A 23,004-nucleotide genomic window follows, 5' to 3' on the forward strand; every position below is an offset into this window, starting at 1 on the left:
AGGAGAAAGCTTGCATGTACCCAGAAACTCCTCAAGCATCAACAATGCTGGCTGAAGGGGGGCGCTGGCCATGTGCACTATAAGCTTTTCTTGAGCCCTGACAGAAAAATATCATGGAATGCTGCAGTGTGTCTGTTTCCCCACATTTCTGCAGGAATGTTTTCCTCTCCAAAATGCCCTTCTCTAAATCATTTCCCCCCTTGGTCACTCCAGGTAATTTTCCTCATTTCCTTATGGAAGTGGCTAGTTAAAATGAAAAACCAAAGTCTCCTCTCTGGGGCAGAGCTCAAAGGATCACTGAGCTGGTGCCCTGGTGCAGAGAAAGCACTCAAAGGGGAAAACGCTCCTGTAGGCCAGGCAGAGATGTGTCCATCACAGAGCAATGGAGCACTTGAACAGGTCAGGAGCTGTTTCTTTAAGGACAGCTTTTGTGACAAGTTTTCCCAACACTCCTGTCTGCATGAGGATCACGAATATTTTTCCCAAGAAGGCTCCTGAAACACGACCACCACCAGTGTCAAAGCCCTGCTGTGCTCAACAGGTCTCTGTCAGGCGTCATTAGAAACTGAGCTCTGCTTTAATCCTCTGCAGCCTGAATTAAGCATGGAATGACTTGTATTGTGGAGTCATAGCAATGCAGGCCCAGTTGTCCCTGCAGCCCCGTTTCACTGGGGAATTATTCATGAGAGTTGAGCTGCTTTGCTTTGACTATAAATTGTGTTGGTGGAGGGCGTTTTTGTATTTGGGTTTTTTAGGAGAATATACAGAGGTCAAAAGGAAAGTTCAGGGACATATTCCTCTGCTGTTGTTACAAAAAGTACAGCCTACTTCACACTACAGTGGCACGGCAACTGCTGTAGCATAATAGAAAATAAATTGTATAATCCGTACATGGTCTGAATGCTGTGCAGGCTTGGAAGAGGAGCTGTCAAGTCTGTAATGAGCAAGTAACACCAGCTCTCTCTCAATCTTCTGCTCCAAAAGTCTCTCGTTTACAAGGGATTTAGGAAAATCTGGAAAGCCCAACTGTGCAGCCAAGCAGAGGAAGTGCCCTGTCCTAGGAGGAGACAGGCTGCCTTTCCCCTCTCCGAAGGGGATCCTCCTCATCTCTCCAGGGCAGGCCTATGCTGACTGGAGGCACAGGGCTTGTTTACATGCTCTGGGTCCCAGCTGGGCAGGGCCTAATGATCACGCCGAGGTTCTCTGCACTTCAGCAGCAGGGCCAGTACTTCAGACAGCTGCCCACCCAATTACCAGTCATTCTTTATGCTGGGATGGTCCCCACTGTGTACTAGGCAAAGGAATCCACAATACAAACAGAGATCATGATACAGTCATTATAAAATGTCGCTTTGTTTGTTTACTGTAAGTTTCAAATCCTTTGACAGGACTTATTCTGCCTTTGCTGTAGGAGCAGTGGAAAAGTCTCCTAAAGAATTAGTTCCAAGTGAACAAGATATTGTGTTATTTAGAGCCATAGTGGGCGGGTTGGCCAGCAGAGGGATTCAAGAGAACGTCAAATCAGGGGCTTACCACATTTTGGACTAACTTCTCAGTTGGTATAAATGGGTGCAGCTCTGTTGACTTCAGTGGAATTTCATCCATTTGGCCCCATGTCTCTGATTTCCAGTATCTGCTCCCAAAAAGGGCTGGAGGGAAAGCTGCAGAGCCAGAAGCATTTCCCACTCAGGGCAGCGCAGGGATTTCTGGGACACTCCCCTCATGGAGCCAGGGCCGGCTCCAGGCCCCAGCGCGCCAAGCGCATGCTTGGGGCGGCACGCCGCGGGGGGCACTCTGCCGGTCACCGGGAGGGTGGCAGGCGGCTCCGCTGGACCTCCCACAGGCGTGCCTGCGGATGCTCCACCGGAGCCATGGGACCAGCGGACTCTCCACAGGCACGCCTGCGAGAGGTCCACCAGAGCCGCGGGACCAGCACAGCACCGGAGCTGCGGGACCAGCAGACCCTCTGCAGGCACGTCTGCGGGAGGTCCACCGGAGCCGCGGGACTGGCGACCGCCAGAGCGCCCCCCAAGGCGTGCCGCCGTGCTTGGGGCGGCGAAATTGCTAGAGCCGCCCCTCATGGAGCCTTCCAGAGGCAAACCAGGAGGTAAAGTGACCTTGTTAATCATGGCCTAGTGCTCACAGACCCCGACTCGCACCTCTGTCCGGGGGCCGTTCATTCTTAAAGCCATTTTCCATTTTCTTCAAGAGCCTCCAGAGGAGCCCTCGTGTTGAGCTAGAATGGTGCATAGACCAAGCCAGCCTGGAGCGCAGCAGGTAGCAGTAGGTTCTGACAGATGTAGGGAAGTCTAGCCAGGGAGCCGCTCCACAAGGAGAGGATGGAGTCAGCGCAGTTACACCTCTCGCCGTGAGTATTCAGGTTCACACTTGTATAAATAGGTGCAACTCAGCTGAAGCGAAGGGAATTGCTTACATTAGGGTTGAATTTGGCCCATTAACTTTTCATGAGTCAGAGTGGATGATCCATGCAAAGCATGCTGAGCTAATCTTTCCACTTACACCAGTGTGGCACTAGTGCAACTCCCCTGACTGTAGCCGAGTTACTGTGTAACTACGTAACTATGGAAAATCCACACCCCTGAGCAAGGTAATTACACCGCCTCACCCCCGGTGCACCCAGCTGCTGCCTCTCGGGGAGGTGGAGGTAGGTAGTGTCTCCACCAAGCTCTACAGAGGCGCAGCTGCACCAGTACAGCGCTGTGAGTATAGACAAAACCCTAAGCCTGGATTTCACCAGCATGAATGAGAGAGTTTCTCAGAGGGGAAGAAATCAGTGAGGACCCAGTCTCTGCAGCCTAGCCATGGAACTGCACTAGAACTCTGGCAGTGTATAATCACTTTATACCCTGTGGTGACTGTACTTAATGTCATTTCAAATGTGAGTGGCGCCAGCAATTTTTTGTATGAGTGAGATGGCAGTGAAGCGGAGGTAGGTATGTGACTTTGGACTGGCTCAGCATCACAACTTGGAAACTCAATTTTCAAATGTGTCTGGATCCTGTGGAGACTTAGCAGTAAAGGAGATTGAGACCGCGGGCAGGGAATTGAATTGAAACTGCCAGAGATGAAGAACGTTACACAAATCTTGAGTGCGATGCAGTGCCCTCCTGCTGAAGAGAGGGAGAAATCTAGGAGCAAAACCAGATACCTCCCATAAGCAGCAGAGAACTGAAATGATCGTCTTCATAGCCAGGGAATTGGGGCAGTCAGAAGAGCAAAACTAGCTTCCTCTGTGCTCATTTTTAAGGGATTTTAAAACATGGTGAAAAAATAAGCCGTCAGGTTGCTGTGGGGCGTATTTTTCCAAGGACCATGCAGTGGATTGGTCCCTTTCAGTGATAAAACCGGGATTCTGTTATAAAGCAACAAACCCCTGAAGTGATGTTTGGAAGGAAAACGGAGGAAGCCTAATTGTCTATGCACCCTCCTTACAGCTTCTTTTCTGGTCTCTCCATTCTCCTCGCTAGAGCAGAGCCCCGTGTTACCCGCCCTCCGCCCCATTCCCCAACCCTCATGTATGTTTTATTTGTTAAAGATGCTCTAGGTCCTACAGAAATCAAAGGCAGCTACAGATAAAATCCAAGTGGAAAATCTGGTGGAAAACGAAGAGCCCCCGAGAAGTTTAGGGATAAAATTGTCGTACCCCACAGACTATCCAGGGACCTTGGGGAGATTCTGGTGCCTCACTCCTTCCTCAGGAAATCTGCACGTTCCTCCTTTCCCTCACTCCTGGTGGGTCGTGGGGCCCAGCCCGGGTCACTGCTTTCTGCAGGATGCCTATTCCGAGCGTGAGTCTCTGGCAGGGGAGGAATGTCTTGCGAAGAGCAAGCTGCCGAGGAGGCCGGGGAAGGGGTGTTGGGCAGGAAATGCGGAGTGCCTGCCTTGCAGGGAGCCCACAGCCACAATGGCGTTTACGGTGACATAAGCGATACAAAAAGCAAACCTGTTCCTCCTCCTCCTCCCGCGGCTATTGATGTGCTGGCTTTGTGCCAAGTGGACTGTGGCCAATTCATTTCAAAGCAAGCACCAAAGCTGCAGTTTAACAGCAGACTCTTCAAGCCAGGTTCCTGCACAGACTCTCTCAGACCGAGCCACCAGCAAGGGGGTTAATAAATTCAGGGATGTCCGTGTTGCACTGTGGTTTGTGCGTGTGTGTTCGCAGGCGGAGGATCCGGTTTTCCCACACCTGACAGCCCGGCCTAGCCAAGACGAGAGCACGTGGAGTCCTGATTTGAGAAATACTTGGATTTGATTACTCTGGGCACAACCACCAGCCTAATGTGAAATTTAATTATAAACCCGTGTATGGCAAGTGCAGTACTTGGGGGTGGTAGAAAGAGGAGAGCCTTGGTTCATTCTCTCGCCAGCACCGGCAATGATAGAACCGGCCTGTGTTCAGGTGGGACCTGCTACCGGAGACAAGTAAACCTGGGAAGCATGTGACCAAGAGTCACTAACATCTGACGGCTGCTGGGGGGGTCTCAGTCAAGTCCCTAGTGGACAAGTGTCCGTAACAAAAACAAACGATTGGCTGGTTGGCAGTCTCAGCAGCGAGGCCAAAGACGGAGTGAGCCATGAAGACTGCTGCGCCACGGTCAGTCCCTCCAAGCGGTGGCGACGCACTAGCACAGGAGACTGGGGGAAGCTTTCACTTGCACTGCCAGTTCTGTAGACAGAGGACCTGAGTCTCCCGGGCTGTTGGTTACTCTCACAAGGTTGTGTATAAAAATTCCCCCTGGTACTCACAATCTCTCTTTGTTCTCCTGCCCCAGCACCGTCGCAATCTGCAGAGCTTTTGGAAATGTCTGAGCAGTGGGTATCTGTGCTTAAACTCCTGACACAGAGCAAAACATGCAAAAACCCAAAAGGTAACAGCTAATTACAAATCAGCTTGGCTTGCCTGTGACCAAGGAACACTTCCCCCTGCTCTTTCCACTAATGACTCAAGATGTCTGTGTTTAAATGAAAACTTGTTCCCTAGCCGTCTGGATCCTGTTGGTCTGTCTCAAATCGGTGGTGCACTGAGTGATATCAGCCGTTTCCGGGCCAGCATATGGGAATGCCATCAGCAGGAGTATGTGGCTTTATAGCATGGAGAGGGGGCTGCAAAGGGGAAAAGCTCTGGCTTTAATCATCGGGGATAAGTACAGGAAATTGCTATGGTGCTGTCCCCATTTCCAGTGTAACCAAACCGACCTGTGTGTGAAACAGCTGTTACAATGCTTTGGCTACCATGGGGAAGGGGCAGCTGGCACTGGGGGTGGATTCCTCTCTGCACGTGAGGCATGTTCACACCGGCGGCCAGTACAGAATCCATGTCCTCTCGGGGACAGGGGTAAATATCTGCCAGGCAAGATTCCCTCGAATTTTTTACATCCATGTGCAGAATGAATTTTGTTATGTGCACCAAAATGGAGGTGACGTGCGGTGGGGGTGGGGCCAAGGGTTTCACAGTGTGGCAGGGGGCTCAGGGCTGGGGAACATGGTTGGGGTGTGGCTGGGGGTGCAGGCTCTGGGGTGTGGGGCTGGGGATGAGGGGTTTGGGGTGCAGGCTGCCCCGGGGCTGCGGTGGGGAGAGAGGACTTCCCCCAGCCCTCTCTCGTTGTAGCCTCTCACCGGCTGCTGCTGCTCTGGGTCCGGGAGAGAGGTGCCTCTCACGCCTGCGTGCCTCTTGATAGCCTGCTGTGCGCCCACGCAGCTTAGAGGGAACTTAGCTGCCAGGGACTCTCAGTGGCATGTGGGGATGGCCTGGAACTGGTTCCGTGAAGAACGTGGTCCTGCTCAGCACAGGGGAGACTGTTGCACATTTAGGCGCAAGGTAAAAACTGAGGGGCAGGCTAGGGAGTGTGTGGGAACCCAAAGAAGAACACTGCTGCGTGGTCCCCAATCCACTCCTGCCTCGCCTGCGAAGTGCCCAGCAAAGCACCTTGTCAGCATAAGGAGGAGCCCACTCATCCCATGTCTCCTCAGATCTGCCCGTTCGCCACCAACCCTCTTTCTTACCCGTCACTCTCGTGAGCAAGGGCACGATCCTGCCAAGTGCCAAGCTGTGCTGTAAGGTGCCGAGTGCCCTCAGTTCTGACGGACTTTAATGGGAGGGGAGGGTGCTCAGCAGCTTGTAGGACCAGTACAGACCAATCCAAACCATTGCCCCAGGCCTAACATACAAGATACTGCATCCCATATGCTCTCTGAGCCAGGGGGAGGAACTAACCTGCAGCTGGGTCTCCACTTTTGTCTTGCAGATCAAGAATGCTGCAGCCAACGTCCTTCGGGAAACGTGGCTTATCTACAAACACACAAAGCTGCTAAAGAAGATTGATCATGCCAAAGTCAGGAAGCATCAGAGAAAGTTCCTTCAAGCCATTCACCAGTAAGTGGAATCCACTCCAAATGGCGACCAGAAGAACAGTGGGGTGGGAGGGAGAATGGCCAACATGGGCCAGACCTCGATGTTCCAGCTCAGTTCATAGAGAAGCAAATCTGAGCATTTTTCCATTTCCTTGCCAGATGCAATTATGAATATGCTTGTCTCTTGTGACCCATGTGCTGTGTGTGGCTAATCCCAGCTGGGTTTCCAGAGCAGTTAATGCGGCTGGAGGGACCAGCACACGGAAAAAGGACATAGCTGTATCAGCATTTTCTTCTTCCACAGGCTGCGCAGTGTGAAGATGGAGCAGAGGAAGCTGAGTGACCAGGCCAACACGCTGGTTGATCTTTCCAAGGCAAGTCTCTGAAGTTCTCTCCGAGGCCAACAGGGCTGCAAGCCTTTCATCTACATTTACTGTATAATCAGTCAGTCGGAGCTGGCTGAACGCAGTAGACAAAAGGTCAAACACTAGGCATCTGGAAATGATAGTTAGGGGTATTACTCATACCCTGCAGCAAGGGATACGGCCCGTTTGTAGCTATTACTGCACTCGGAGATTGGGGCAGTGTAGATTCTAACAGAGGCTGGAGTTGGATAGGTACAATAGTATTGTGCCTCATCTCTGGAACGGGAACAGCTGGCATAGATGGGGTGTGCCAGTTTCCTTTGCAACCCACACACAGCAAAGCAGGATCTGGGATCAATCCTTTAAGGTCAGGCTTCTCAAAGGGGCTTTAGGCAGAACGGTGCTCAATTCCCACTGAAAATCAGCAGCAGCTGGACTAGCTCAGGCCCTGTTGAAAATGACAGTCTAAAACATTCGCCAAAGATGCTCTTCATTTGAAGACAAAATTCTGGTAAATTCTCACCCCCGCAGACAGGGGCTCATCTCCGAGATAGAATATCAATGGAGCCGCAGCAGTGTCACAATGTCCATGTCTTCAAAGAACTGCAAGAGCTAAAAGCTCCCAGGCCTGGAACGCCCAGCTGCTCCATCGGCAGGATTCAGATGTTAGGAGGACATTATTTCTGGTTACTCTCATCTCCATCCCGGGTTAGATTTCGTAGCAGCGGGAAACCTAGTTGGAGAGCTCAGTTTTCATATGCGGTGTCCTGCTGAAAAGATGATTTAATTTAGGGAGCAGCTTGCTGCTTCCTCTCCCGGACAAATAGAAGCTGGGTTGCTGTCAATGCGATGGCTTGTCTTTACTGCGGAGATGGGCTAAGACAGTAGGTCCCCAATGGGGATTATCCTTATGATGCAAATATCAGTGTCCCAAATTACCCACGAGCAATTCAGGAACTACCCACACAGCAGTGTAGCCTAAACCCAGAGGAAGATCCGGCCCAACCTCGTTGTTACTGTGCTATGGGTGTGCCCAAAGGCCCCAGTCGGGATGCGGGCCCTGTTGTACTCGGTATTGTACAAACACAGGTGACGTCTTCATGGCCTCCAGGGTTCACAGTGCAGAAGATGAAGGGCTAGAGGTGGAGGCAGAACACATGCAAATGCCTGTGGGGGTGATAGGCATAGCTGAGGATGGGGATCATGTTTAATCATTTCAGCAGCGTGCAGCTAGATCGTAACACAGAACAAGCTGCAGAGCATTAGCCAGAGGCGAAGCTGCACAGGCTGCTTGCACCGCCAGGAAATAAATCTAAGTATCTGACACAATCAAGCCTAGGCTGAGTCCTGCCAGAAAAGAGTTAAATCAGATGGTTCCAGCTGCTGCCAGCGTGTGCACCTTGCAGCTGAGAGGTGAACTCTGATGTTCTGCTGATCGATGTCTTTCTTACTGGGATGCTCTGGACCAGCCAGAAATCTCACATCTTTCATCTCTGTCCAGGCTTCCCCCGGCATTCAGTCACCAGGCAATAAATTAGAAGAGCATAGCATCTCTCTGGTAAAAAACTGGTAAAGGAATAAACTCGTTATAGCAAAATCCTGTAACAGGCTTTTCTTTTAACGGTCACTGATTCGTTTTAAAGACGTCTCTTGATTTGGAAAATACGCTTGTGCCTCGCTACACAGGACACGGCTTCACTTATTGACTCAGCACTTCTGGTGCAATTTGCTCTGTAGCACTGGAAGTTCAGTCTCTGAATGGAGATTCCCCTCTTCCCGGGATCCATGTGAAAAGGCTTCACTGTTCACACACTCTATTTGTTACAAGTATTGGTTTAGCTAGGTGCAACTATACCCTAACTCCCTCTAATCAAACTTGCACCTCCCTGCTGTAATTTTCCCTTTCTTCTTTCTTCTCCCCTTTTAGCCACCTGTGGTTGTCTGTTCCCATCTCTATTTTATGAACAGCATCAGAATCACAAGGTGGAGGTGTGCAGAAATCAATTCACTGAGGTTGTATGTGTGCGCAGCCATGTCAGACCACACCAAGAGTCTCAAACCCCAGCAAAAAGGACCAAATGTGATGGAAGACTCTGTAATTTCCTAAAGAGCTGGTATTTCCACTTGCCAGATTCCAGAGAGGCTGCCTTGTCTATTGGTTAGAGCAGGGGCAAGTCCAACTTTGCTACTGCCTCACCATGTGACCCTCTAGGGGCCTTAGACAACACCTACTTTTGTGAAGCGCTTTGAGATCTTTCCATGGAAGGTGCTACCTGAGTGCGAAGCAGCATTGTTATTTAGATCTAGTCCTACATGCTCTGACTCTGATGATTCCAAGCATTCCCAAAAGACAGCAGCCAGTTTTAATTTCTTAATTTTTGGCCATTAGCTGTTTAGGGGCTGCTCAGCTGGGAGAATGTTCTGTCCTTAATCTTCGCAGGATTTGCCAACAAGATGTATTTTCAAGGTTTCTACAGCCAACAGCTCGGCGGGACAGAGAGTAAACATCCAGCGTTTGCCACTTAGCAATCACAGGGTGAAATGTTTTCTTCTTAGTCCCAGTACAGAACTCTCGGCCTCTGAGGCTTCATTCCAGGCTTAGCCAGCTTGTTGCTCTCCCCAGCCCATCAGAAACGCAACCCGAGAGGTTCTCCCCCAATATTCCTGATCTCCAAGAGAGACAGGGCAGGTCTTTCATATGCAACATCCGGCCGGCTGCTGCTCCATGCTTGCAGGCCTTTACAGCTGAGCTGGCTCAGCTGACAAACAGGGCTTTTACCTCTCCCTTGTTCTGGTTGTGAGTGTCCTCTGCACTAATCCCAGTGATGTCTTCTTTGTCCCCCAGATGCAGAACGTTATGTATGACCTGATCACAGAGCTCAATGACCGGAGTGAGGACTTGGAGAAGCAGATTGGCAGCCTAGAGTCCAAACTGGAGCAGCTAACCACTAGCTTCAATTCTCTTCCCCTGCTCATTGCCGAAACCCTGCGCCACCAGCAGCAGCAGCTCCTCACAGCTGTTATTGAGGCTCGTGGCATCAGTATGGCAGGGGGCACTCCCCAGACGCCCCTGTCTGACAGTCCGATTGGGGTCAGCTCCACCTCCTTCCCAACCCCTTACACCAGTTCAAGCAGCTGCTAAATTGCAGACTGAGCCCCCAAACCCTACGAAGACAGACAAGAAGAGCTACTTGTGGGTCTTCAGAGTCAAGTCAACTTTCTTCCGGCCCTCTGGCCACCAGAAACATCCAGGCCAAGCCAATGCTGAAAGCACGACCGAACTAATGCCGAGGTTAGCTCAGAGCCCTCGGAGTTCAACAACGCCTTGGAACCAGAAATCCAATCTCTGTTTCGGTGCCTCTACATGCGATGAGAAGAAAGCAGATGTGAGGGGCAGCCTCTGGCAAGGCCCTTGCTGCAGTGTTTGGTGGAGGACAGAAATCCACACTCAATCTCAGGTCTTCAAATAGGAAAAAAAAAAAAAAGTCCGAAGCACTGAAGCAACGGAGCTGCACCAGAGGAAGAGTACTCCACAGCGCGGGCTGTGAGCCATGGGCAAGGGGGCTGCTTATCTCCAGGGCCTTCCTTCGTCCCCATTCCTCCCAGCCCTGTTCGTTAAGTGTCTTGCCAAGGAAGAGTGGAGGAGGAGGACAATTAGTTTGCCAAGACTGCTATCCCTTTGCCTCCTGCACCTCCCACAGCCCTACCGGGGAACTGCCAATATCTCGCCTTCTTGCACAGGCTCTGAGCTCAGAGGCCCATTTGCCACCCCACCCCCTGCCAAAACACTGCCACATACACACATTTCCAGCTAGGGGAGGGTGCTTCATTCGCTTTATTCTGAGTCTCTTTAGAGGAATGAATCCATTTTCTGCCTGAAGCCACGTGCTGGAGCGCAGCATTCAGGTGCTGGGCATGGCGTCTGGGGCATGCTGGCTTCGTGGGGGTGTTTACTGCATTACAGGGTGGTTACAGGGAGATGTATGATGAGGCCCTGATGAAACACACTGCAAGTCAATCCAACATGGATTGTTTAAAAATGCACTGCCACTCCAGTGAAACCATGCGAGGCATCCGAGTTCCAAGCACCCTGAGTCAGCGGGGCAGCGAGGGTTGCAGAAGCAATGCGTTCAGCCAATGGTCAGGGAGGGCTTTGTGGAATGGAACCAGATGGTTCCTCCTGGAGCTGCATCCAGTCCTGTTTGACTGGAGCAAGGGTCACTGCACTGCAGGGCTTTCAAGGAGGCACCCTGCATTCCTCCTGAAAACCCCTCTGAGGAGTAGAAAAAGGTTTGTGGTGGATCTTGAATTACCTGCATCACCCACAAACCAGAGCCACCATTTATAGTCTCAGCAAATAATCCAGTACCTCTCCAATCCAGATACTCTTTGAAGAGGCTTCAGAACTGAAAGGTGAAACACCCAGGGCCAGTTAGAGAGAGGGTCTTAACTTGTGACATGAATTTAAAAATTCTCCCCTCTGCCTTCAGCTTGGCTGACAACAATGACATTCTACTAGCTCAAACACTGCTGTGACCTAACCATGAGGTTGCTTTAATGGTAGGTAGGAATCGGGAGAGACAGAAAAGAATGTTGATTAGGACACTTCATCAGTTTAAAACAAAAGACTAATTTATTGCAGTGATTCTGTTGGGTCTTGGTAGCTAGCAGCAGAACCACCCCGGGGTAAATGATGCAATGCGCAGCTTCACAGGCAGCTAGACAGATATCCACAGCCTGAGATCCTGCCCTTTATGGCCATCTGCTGGGGGAGCTGCCTTCAACAGCAATGGTCAGGGGTGGGGATGGACGTGCGAGTTACCACCCCCGCCACTGGCTGTGGGAGAGGGCAGTCCATGCGAGAGAGATGGCTAATCTTTGCTGGTTGTCACCATGGGCCTGGACACCTCCCAGCTTCCTCTGGGAACTAAAATGTTCCCTTCTCCCTCTGACATTTTCACTTCTTTAAAAACTCTTTGTTCAGCCCCAGCTCCTGCCTTTGTTGTTTTAATGCCTTGTCTGGTCTTTGTTCAGAGTCCTGCGGGCAGCCGCAAGGCACTGGCTTGCTTTCTTAGAACTCCGGGGATGGTGTTGGCTGCTCTTAATGAAAACTCAGCAGAGGATATTTATATATTTTTAAACGGATGAAGTAACCATGTAATTACTCTGTGATATTAATTACACATCACCCAGCGGTGTCTTCTAATTGTACTGAAAGTCACTGTGTTACTCCAGGCATACTTAGCCTGGAAGCTTCTCCTCTGTAACTCTTTCACTTCCATAAAGAACACTGGATTCCATAGGTACCTAGGCAGGGATCTATCATCAGCAGAGGGGTTTACATGCAAAACTCTCCTTGCTGCTGCTGGTAGGTGTTATGCGCCTCAAACCCTACACTGAAAATTTCTTAGAAAACCATCACTAGTTGAAGAGAGGAATACTCCTTCTTCCCACCCGCGCTAACACTGGTGGCACAACGGTATTGCTCTGCTGCATATTGTGGCAGAAATACCAAGGGAGTTCTGCTAATAATGCCCTAGTACCACAGAGGTCTGAGTAACCTCGTCGGTAATGCAGGAGCAAAATGAGCCTCCATAAACACAACTGACCAAGGTCAGGAGGGAAATTATACACCCTCCGAAGAAGTACTGCAGAGGCAAGGCAGGGTGTTACCCAGCCCCGTGCCAGCAGGAACAAGGGCACCGTGGACACCTTTCCATCAGCCCCACCCCACGAATGCGTTTAGTGTGGACATATGCAATTGACTGTATAAAATCGATTTCTAAAAATCGACTTCTATAAAATTGACCTAATTTTGTAGTGTAGACATACCCTCAGAGGGCTTCCTGCGCCAATAGCCATGGTACTCCTCACCCAGAACCTCTGTCACCATCTTGAGAATTGCAGGCTTTTTCCTCCATACGACAGTGTTCAATAATCACCATCAGCTCTCAAAGCCCATCGCAGTGTGGGGTGCTGGGGAGCCAGGGCTCAGGCCCACCCCATTCCAGGGTGGGAAAGGTTTTCAGTTTATAGCCACACCATTGCTTGGCCTGTCACCCTCCCAGTCATAGCCATCAGTCCTTTCTCCTACTTCAGGAGTGCGTCCATTTCCACTGCCATCGTTTCAGCCTCGTCCCCCTCCTTCCCAGCCCTAACTGCAGTATTTAGAGAGGAGAGACGGCTACGCTAACATCACTGCCAGTATCCCTCCAGTCTGGCCAGGAGGAGATATTCTAGCTACGGTAGCCATCTGCTCCCCCTTTCAAATACCATGTAGGCCAGTGGTTAGGTCACTCGACTGGGAGTCAGGAGCCCTGAGTTCTAGTCCTGGCTCTGCCACAGACTCACTGTGTGACCTTGGGCAAGTCACTTCCCATCTCTCTGCCTCCATTTCCCCTCCTGTAAGATGGTGAGGACAAGCTTATCCATCTTTATAACGTGTTTTCAGGTCTAGGGATGAGAAAGGCTCTATAAATGCTAAATAGTGTTATAAAATACACTTGTCTTCATCTCTGGTGGTTCACATAGGACTAAACAACAGCATCTTACACTGAAGCCGTGATATAAGTACTAGCAAGAGACAGAAAAATATATCCTCAAGTTTTAGATCACTAAAGGGAGTATTGGTTGCAAAGGATCAGTATCACCAACAGGAAACTTGGAACTTGTGCCTAATAATCATTTTTGGTAAATCCTACTGAATGAGATGAGACTGGAAAATGCCAAATCACTAACAGATTCAAAGCTTTTGTGAGGAATGAAGCACAAGCAGTGAAAGCTTCAATATCATACGTAGCATATGAGAATTTTTCTACAGGCATAACTGTCTAGTACAGTGTAATTTCATTAGGATTGATTATTATCTTGACAGAAGTTTCTTGCTGGTTTATAAAGAGACACAGATACTCAACTGCACTGCCAGCTGGTATCTTTGGTGCTGCAACAAGCAATGTTCCGTGATTCAGTTGACTGGTCCAGTACTCCAGTTGTCACCCCTGCAGTACCAGGCACTACTGTTCCTCTACCCCACCAGTTTTGCAGTCCCTCACATTTCAGCACCTTAGACAGCAGTCTGGTTAATCTAACTATCGGTGGCAACAGCACGTTTGACTCTACCTCTGATACCCGTTTTTACTCCCTTGTTTCCTGCTACCATTGTTAAAGTTAGTATGGAAGTGACAGCAATGATGTTTGCAGTGGCATTTAAATGATTCCACAGAGCCATTGCTGTCAGACAACCTTTGCTAGTAGAAGGATAAGCCCGCCACTGATTATATTAAGGAGACAGGCACATCCGTAGTAATAGTAGAACCTCAGAGTTTCGAACACCAGAGTTACAACCTCACCAGTCAACCACACACCTCATTCGGAACCGGAAGTCTGCAATCAGGCAGCAGCAGAGCCAAAAAACCCCAGGTATTTGTAGTTTACCTGTGTTAAAGGTAAACTACTAACAAACTGACCGGAAAGCAGCATTTTGTTCTGCATAGTAAAGTTTCAAAGCTGTATTAAGTCAATGTTCAGTTGTAAACTTCTGAAAGAAGATCCAGAACATTTTGTTCAGAGTTACGAGCAACCTCCATTCCCGAGGTGTTCGTAACTCTGAGGTTCTGCTGTATAGCGTCAGTTTCCACAATGACCTAGGCTTACCCTGAGTAACTAAGGTGAGTTTTCCTAGATTTACTAAGCTGCTTTAATAGGACTCCTTGTATAAACTAGACCTGGCATCTCTCCTATACTGGAAACACCCACCCTGAACTGGAATTTCCCTATGAGTAGCCCATTGGCAAATCTTGAACAACCAGTCTCCATCTCCCAGTGGCAGGGGGTACCGCTGTTTACACACCTGAGAAAGGCATTCTGGAACCTGCAGTAACGGGCCAGGAGATGACACCCCCTCCAACTGAACCAGAACAAAGGAAGGGAAGAACTGAGACCGGCTGAGGCTGAGGGAGGAAAAGCACAAGAGTAAAACTCAACGCATCGTTATCATCCCAAAGAGATGCTGACATTCTACAGACAAAAAGCAGTGACAAACCACACGCAAATCAGACTGAACCAGCCAATGCCCACACTTTATGGTAGATGGAAGGGGAAAAAATAACTATTCTCTGGCTCATTAATGCCAGAGAAATTCTCACTCTGAATCTCAGACAGGACCCACCCATCTTCAGCACATCTCATTTCCTGGCACAGCCTCAGTTTTGCTCCAAGAACCTCTATTCTGCACTGTCCACGAGGGAAAAACCACGAAGAAGCAGAATGCCAGAACCGATATATCATCCTCTTTGCAACTCTCAAACCTGAAGTGTTTCTGTTCAGACTTAGATGATGAGCATCAATATGGGTTTGCATCTTGCCTCTGTACTGCTTGCTTTTTTTTAAATAATAGCAGAAAAGCCTAATAGTTTATTTTAACTATGAAATATATTGCTATATTATAAAAGGTATTGTAACTTTCCATTAAGTTTGTTAGCAGGCAGAGATGTCAGCCTGCTGTCAAAATGTCTGTTTCTGGGTACAAGTCACTGCAGATTTTAGCTTAACACAGGGACTTAAGGCAAATGGTCATCAGATTAGAGCCTTTGCAATCCATTTGTAGAGACTACATACTCCTAACCCTCTGACTGTTCCTATGTATTGCATAGGCGCTACACACCGAGAGTCAAGGCAGGTCCTCAGCAGGTGCAAACCAGTGTAGCTTTCCTGCCCTCAACGAGCTATGCCAGTTTCCACCAGCTAAAGTGGCCAATCCAAGTCCTAACGTGCCCTGCCAGCCAGTTTCTCTCCCTCGTTCTCTGTCTCCAAACGAATGCAGGAGCCTGGTGCCTAGGCCACAAACTGCATGAATCCAAAATCCAAGCTCTGCAAACTCAAGTTTTCCCAGTGGGACGTAGGATCTTGTGGACTGAGCAGTGTAAATGCTTCTCTCCCGAGCCCTGTGGTTTCGGTGCAGTCTGTGCTGCTCAGTCGGGATAACAAGGCTTGATGGCCTCAGCTCAGTGCCCACTGACAGAGGACAGAAGCCCAGTATGCAGACGCGCTGCTCTGACCTGGGAACAGCTTGCGCCCAGAAGAGGATGAGGGTCCGAATGTCCTCCTAGAGTAGAGCGCGTCTGCAGGGCAGGTGGAGGGAGCACACGGAAGCTCCCTGAGTCACTCCTGGCCTGTAGATCAGCAAAGAAATTTGGTTTTCAGCCGCTGTTGTCCCCAAGACCCCCAGCACCATGTGTGTTCAGGACTTTTCCCCCGCCCTCGGTCATCACATGACTTCCTGTGTGATGGTGTAGTACTGCCCTGCCTAGAGGACGTTTGCTGCTGCAGATGAGGTCTGCTCTCAGGGGAAATTGTTTTAAGTGAAACAGACCCGACAGTGCTCTGTGCCTCACTGAGGTGCACTGCCCTGCCTGGTCACCACTAGGTCCCTGAGGAACTGCCCAACATTCTTAGCCAGAAATGAATGAGCCATGCCAGGTCTGGATGGTGCCAGGGCCCTCTGGGGTCAGGTGACAGCCAATCCTAAGATGCCAGTGTGATACCAGGCTTCATAGGATACTCCAGAATGACACTGCCACAGGGTAGAGTTGACACATTTCTTCATTGGTATAAAGAGTCCTAAATTCTGAGAGAGGCTGATTTTCTGGTGGTACAAGGGGATATTCCTTACTGCAGAACAGAGACATTACGCATTTCTGGGGACTCATCCATTCTCACCTTTGGGTTTTTGATGCTTGTGGCTTGCAAGTATTCAGAACAAGCAAACAGACCACCTCTAATGACTGCCTTGGAACTGGGCTGGGCTTGATCTGCACAGGGGTGGGTGTGCAATGCTGGCGTGAGGCTCTTCCCTTTCCACTCCCCTGTGGCTGGTGCCTGGCCAGCCTCCCTGTACTGAATTAGGGCTGCTCCAACTTACGCTTGCTCCAAATGGCCCCCAGGGTCTGGAACCACAGCCAAGGATCCGCACGGCACATAGAGCTAGTCAGACTCCTTCCCTCCAGAGCGGGAAGTGGCCAGAAGCTCTGTCTTACAACGGAGTGACCCTCCTGGGCTGGCTAAAGCCGCTTTACAGTCAGAGTCCATCAGCAATGCAGCACGGAGCAGCCAGATCAGCCAAAGAGCCCAGCCCTAAACCTCTTTGTTCTGTTTTTCTGTTCAGTGCCTTCCTGCCCTGTCATCCCCACTGCTCGTGGGCTGCAGTCTGCAGTGCTCCAGAGCAGCACCCTTACGTGACTAGATGCCATTCGGAGACCGACACTCGCTGGCCTCCTCCCCCCCCCATGCTTCCCAACAAGTCTTCATCTCTCTGGAGATCCGAACACCTTTTCCGCTGAGTCGTCAGTGCTGCCAGGAGGGGACGTGCTCTTTCCCTGGCTCAGCACCATTCAGACATGCACAGCCGCCAGCCTATCACAGGCAACAAACATCCTTCACTCCCTTTTCCTCGGTTTCCAGTCTGCAAGCTCTTAGTCAAGGGGAATACATGAGACGAGAAGTCCAACCGCTCATTCCTGGCCCTGGGACTCTCATAAGAATCATTTACATTATTTCTTGCAAAGGAAAAGATCCCTGCAGGAAACCCATGAAAGAGCAAAAGGGATGGGGGTAGGTTTGCCAGACCATGGAACGAGCAGCAGTCCCAAGACCTGTGGGATTGCTCAGGACATCCTCAGAGGATGAGTCCTTGGCACAATTCCACTCTGGCTTCCCGTCAACTCACCCCATTTTCACTGTCTCCTCTGGTAGCATGATTCCACTCCTGCCCAAACTGCACCCTGTGCTACTGCCTCCGGGTCGGTTCGCCATAATGGATCCTGGCTCCACAGGGAGACGTTGACGATAATACCATCCTTGACTGCCACAAACATATCCCTGAAGGGGGCTGATGCCACAAAAATCTGCTCTTCTCCCAGCCACAGCCCCTTACCCAGCTGTGCACCCTCCACACCACGAGAACTGAATTACAGAGAAGGGCTTTTTGGGGTTTGGGGAAATATTCCTATACAGGATTAGTGCCCCTCCCTCGGTCAGATTTGGGGCTATTTTCCTGATGCTTCCTCTGGCCCACAGCGTTTAACAAAGATGCTCACACTTTTCCCTTCCTGCCTGAATGGATATTACCCAACAAGCGTGCTGCTTTCTCACCAGTTCTGTTCAAAGTCATCTCGAGGGCTTCCCCTTCATTTCAGACTCTCCGGATCCCTGCTAACAGCACAGTTACTGTGAGACACAGAGCAGGGCAGGGTTTCCACTGGCTTGTTACTGAAAATATCTCCTTTCTTGGCTAACTACCAGTCCAGGATTCCACCGGGGAACTGCCATGACTGAGGTCAGCTCATACCAGTGAACTTAGTGGGCTCTGATTCACTAACCCTGAACTATGAATCACTTCTGGTTGTTATTTGTACGTATCCACGGGCAGGATTTGATCCAGAGCTCACATTTCCTAATTCTGCTAACCATATGCGTGGTCCCTGCCAACCCGGGGTTCCCTAAATTTGGGGGGAAGGGGTGGAGATGCATCCGACAGCGTTGCCATAAAACTGATTTGTACCCGGAAACAGGCATGTTTTAAACTAATGGCTTTAACCTGTTCACTGTAAAAAGTGCCTTGGACTTAAATCTGAAGAGGTCAGTATCTATAAATATTTACTATGTGGGTGTGTAAGTAGGTAGATACCTACATATCTATACACACACACACACAAATATACCATCTATACGTATATATATAAAGGCTTCAGAACCCTCTGTCATATTGGTCTTTGGAGCTCTGTTCTTTCCTTCTGATCTTAAATATATTTGCTTAGAAAAAGGCCTTTTATTAACCAGGCCAAACTGCCCAGCAGTGTACAGGGTTATGATTCTCTTTCTCTCTTTTTAAATAACTTTTTATGAACAAGTTGGAGGTTTTTTCTCTTGTGTTTTGAAATAGCCAGTGCTGGGTCTGGTGGCTTTGAATTCCATCACCACAGCCTCCGCCCAGCAGTGAGAGAGCAGTAGGACGTGTGGGAGAAGCAGGCTTCACTTCTCCGGGCTGCCCTGCTGGGGCATTCTGAAGGTGGGTCTTTTGGAAGTGAATCATTTGGAGACATTTCATGAGGTTGGTTTATTATTTCCTGCAGAATATTTATTAAAGTGGCCTCCAAATGCTGTCTAGACCTTCCCAGGTCCCATGCTACCTGACTCGGTGCTCACAGTCCCGTTACCACAGTGGAGCTGGGTACCTCTGAGACATTCATGAGTACCCTGCGAGAGAGCATTTTGCATTGCTCCTGAGCTGAGGCATAGACAGTTTCAGTGATTCACACAGAGAGTTTGTGGCAGAACTGGGACTTGAGCCTAGATCCCGTGAGTCCCGATGCCTTAACTGCAGGACCATCCTTCTTGTCTTCCTCAGTCTAGTGCTTCCCGCTGGTAGAGCCGCAATGATACGGAAGTTATGTCTCCAAAATGCAAGTGGCATTAACCAGCTGTCCAACCCTCCTCTTTGAGTCACAGCCATTGGCCATTTGCAGAGCACAGACAGGAGTGGCCATTAATCTCCCATCAGTGAGCAAGGCAGTTCCCACCAGAGACAAGTCCCCAACTTCCCGAGCAAGTCTGGAGCAGAAGCAGCAGCTTCCCCAGGTTAAGCCAGCAGAGCCCATTTGTACACTTCACTGCAGACTTCCCTCCCCAGGGAAGGGGCTGCCACATGCCTGGCCCTCGTCTTACTAAAGCCTGTGTCTTTTCTGAACGAGAGTCTGAGCAGGAGATAGCAAACACAGAACAAAGAGGCAGAAGAAGCAGCGCCAGGCTGCCCCAGAATCTGAACTAGAAAGGGTTCTCCTCCCCGCCTTCCACAGGCCGAGAGCACTGGAGTGCTCCAGTTCCAAGCTTTGTAATGCTTATTACAAACTGATGTAGACAAACCCAGAGCTGCTTGATGCTTCCACTCAGAGCCCTCCTACCGCTGCGGTGGTACTTCATACTGTCTGTCCGCTTAGGAATGACACCAGGGTCACATCCCCCCTCAAAAATGTTATCATTTGAAGGGGCTGCTACCTTCCAGGGCTCCCTCAGGAATCTGTTTTGGGAGTCAACAGTTACACCCTTGTTTAAGGGACGAAGGGATCGGCCATGGTAACTTATGAATGTGAAACGCTGTTCCTCTGGCGCCCTGGCAAGGTACTTTGCACCTGAAAATGTAACTGTAGCTCAGAGCAGGCAGGTCTCTCACACTCCAAGTGTACATTCAAATACAAACAGGACACTCAAGGAGCCTAATTCTCACCCACTTACACCAGTGCAAGGGAGAACAGGATCAGGCTTGGTGTGTTTGAACTGTTAAGCAAATAGCCAGAGTCCTTCCCTACACACAAAGAAACGGGTGAAAGGCTCTGAAACCAGACAGAGTCCAGATGGCACCAAAGTGACTCTGCAAAGAGTGGAACTGATCAAGAGGAGGAGGACACAGCCCCCCTACCTGGCATGGGATACCAGAGCCAAAGTCCAGCAAATGGCTTAAAGGCCTTGTCCAAACCCTGCTGAAGTCAATGCGAATCTTCCCACTTCCTCAGGAACAGGGCCCAAGTGATCAGATGATCCAGCAGCAGCCCTAGTCACTCAGGGCAAAGCAGCGGCCCGGTGACCAAATCTCATACCCACATATATAAATTCTCCAATCCACCCAGAAACATGCAGTCGTGATGGGAATCTCTCATGCAGTAACCCAGATGTTGATGCTTTGAGGAAGCCTGGGACATGCAAAGTCCTCCACTGACACGCTTATCATTTCAAAACTATGCCCCTGAGGTTTGTGAGAACTCCAGAGTTAATACCTGTCACATGTGAAAATACCCTCAACAAGCTCTGCAGCACTTAGAAGATTAAAACCATGTAACTTTGTTTCCAGTATTACAGGGGATTAAGGAGGCGGTGCCCTGGTGTGTTAATCCTGCTGCATTTTCCAATACCACTAGAAATTACACACACAGATTAGGCAAAATGTGCTTAATCTTTCTTTTCAGCAGGAAATCTGTATTTATGAACAGTTCTGGATCGAGGACTCTCCAAGGGGAAAGAGAATAGTGCCTGAAACCTAGATCTTCATTCTCTCTGCAACAATTCACCCAGTGGCTTTCTGAACCTGGAAACAAGGACTCCATTGTTGTTTCAGCTTGGGACCAGACTGCTGGCATGTAAAATTAAAAAGGTGGTAGAGGAGTTTTTAAACTAAGGGCTGGGGAAAGCTGACCGGTGCAGAGGAGCACACTCTTCAGACAGAGCCATCCTGTGTAAGAGGATTTCTTAAAGGGGATACTCTGTATCCTAGTAAGGAGAAGAGGACAGACGTTGATAAAGTACAGGTAGGAATTGAGGAGAACCAGTAAACAAAAAAAAACCCTATTCAATTACATCACATGAAGGCAGACAACTAAATATGGACAAACATAAGTGACTGTATATAAATGCTAGAAGTCTAAATACCAAGTGGGTGAACTTGAGTGCCTGGTATTAAATGAGGATATTGATACAACCGGCATCACAGAAACGTGGTGGAACAATGATACTCAAAGGGACACAGTATTACCAGGGCACAAAAGAGATAGGAATGATGGAATAGGTCGTGCTGGTGTGGGAGTGAAAGAAAGCACAGAGTCAAATATAACAACAATCTTAAATGAGCCGAACTGTGCCATTGAATCTATGGATAGAAATTCCATACACGTACAGGTTAAGCTGGAAAGTTTTGTTGGTTGTATACAATCCAGGGGTTGTGCATTAACCACCCAGATGTAACATTTCTCCAGTCAGGTCCTGATTCCATTTAAGCGGATTTACTCTTTTCCCCAGAATGTGCGTGTTATTCTCAGTAACACTAATGGAAGTTCAGCATGTGCAGCGAGAAGATGGCAGGCTGCTAGTAAGGGTGTGTCACCTCCCAGCACAGTTACCGGAATAAAGACAAGCTGTATCCAGTTTAGACTAGTGGCCTGGCACTCGAAGAAAGCAGCATTTCTCAGCAGGATATGCTGTGAAATGTGCCAGTAAATTACATTTTTTTTTCTAACTAAATGGGTATTTCTGAACTTCCTGCTGGTAGCAGCCACTAGGCTAAGACAATTATATCAGTTGTGACCCTGCCTGCACGGCAGCTCCATTGCACAAACTGCAAACACATCACCGTCCTTCTGAGACGCTAGTTCAAAAAGAATCAAAATAAAAACCCTAGGGCTTGACGCTCTGTTGTGTGGAACCTGAGCTGTCATTTGCACCGGTGCAAAGTGCGGTTGGCCACCACCTTCCAGATGTATCTGTTTTACTCCCACTTTGCACAGCTGAGAACAACAGAGAATCAAAGCCATTAAGTAACACTGCATGTGGCCAGAGACACTACACCAGGGTGGTGTATAAAATGCAACACGCTATATGAAAGTACATTGGGCCGGTGTTAAGAATAAAAGTAATACCATATGTGAGCAAAATACAAGAGAACATTGTGGATAGATTCACTCAAAACAAACCACCCTGGGCAAATAAAAACCAAGCCTCAGTGTAACACCAGTGCAAGGTTTCACATCCCAGCCATTGAGAAATGCAGATGAGGTTGATAAATATTTTCCTCCAGTTGGATTTTTGCAAAGATCTGTACTTTTCTTAATAGCGCTGTTCTAAGAGCCTCCCCCCCCAAAGCATAAGAAAATGATGAGGCCCGTGGGAAAGAACAAAAGCTTTGTTCATGCTAAAGATATTCTCCAACTCGGAATCTAATTCAGTCGGCGTAGTCCCATCTCGCACTTTGGAAGCAGACGGCTTGCTTCTGACTGCACCAAAGAACTGCTCTGCAAAGACAGGAGGCTCCAACTCCGCACCAAGCTGGGCCCGATCCGCCTATCACACAGGCCTTTTAGTTCAGGCTGCAGGGCGCTGAGTCTGTCTGAACCAGTGGTTTCTGCCTAACTGCGGTGCCAGGATCGCCCACCTGAGAAGTGCTCCCTGTTCTCCCATATGGAGGTAGGTAGCTGTAACATTGGCTGCCTCACAGTACCGGCAACTTGAAACTGTTGGGCAGATGAACCCCCTCAAGCTTTGATGGGTTGGCTCCAAACTGCTCCTGGGTTTTGGTTTTGCAAAATCAAAGCCCATCTGAAGACATCTTGCAAAAAAAGCGCCCCCCTTCCCCTAAGTTTCATTCTCTCTCTCTCATAGTCACACTGATCAGTCGTTTCGACAATTCTTGTCTCACTTCTAATTCTATATTCATTGTAAAACCCTCCTT

At 49.3% G+C, this 23,004-nt stretch overlaps 1 protein-coding gene across 5 annotated transcripts in view; it reads left to right on the forward strand.

Moving 5' to 3' along the window:
- The window catches only part of KCNN3 (potassium calcium-activated channel subfamily N member 3), a 76,432-nt gene extending 57,729 nt beyond the window's left edge, over positions 1–18,703 (forward strand). For 3 of the 5 annotated variants that reach the window (XM_039512359.1, XM_039512361.1, XM_039512360.1), the window contains 3 exons: positions 6,267–6,394; positions 6,677–6,746; positions 9,583–18,483. In XM_039512359.1, coding sequence (XP_039368293.1) covers positions 6,267–6,394; positions 6,677–6,746; positions 9,583–9,879 — 495 coding nt within the window. In that variant the 3' untranslated portion in view covers positions 9,880–18,483. Of the gene's footprint in view, positions 1–6,266; positions 6,395–6,676; positions 6,747–9,582; positions 18,484–18,675 lie in introns of those variants that run through there. The other 2 variants (XM_039512357.1, XM_039512358.1) reach the window with 2 other exon arrangements.
- The last annotated feature ends 4,301 nt before the right edge of the window (positions 18,704–23,004 follow it).

The sequence above is a fragment of the Mauremys reevesii genome, linkage group 24, assembly GCF_016161935.1.
Source record: "Mauremys reevesii isolate NIE-2019 linkage group 24, ASM1616193v1, whole genome shotgun sequence".
NCBI lineage: Eukaryota > Metazoa > Chordata > Testudines > Geoemydidae > Mauremys > Mauremys reevesii.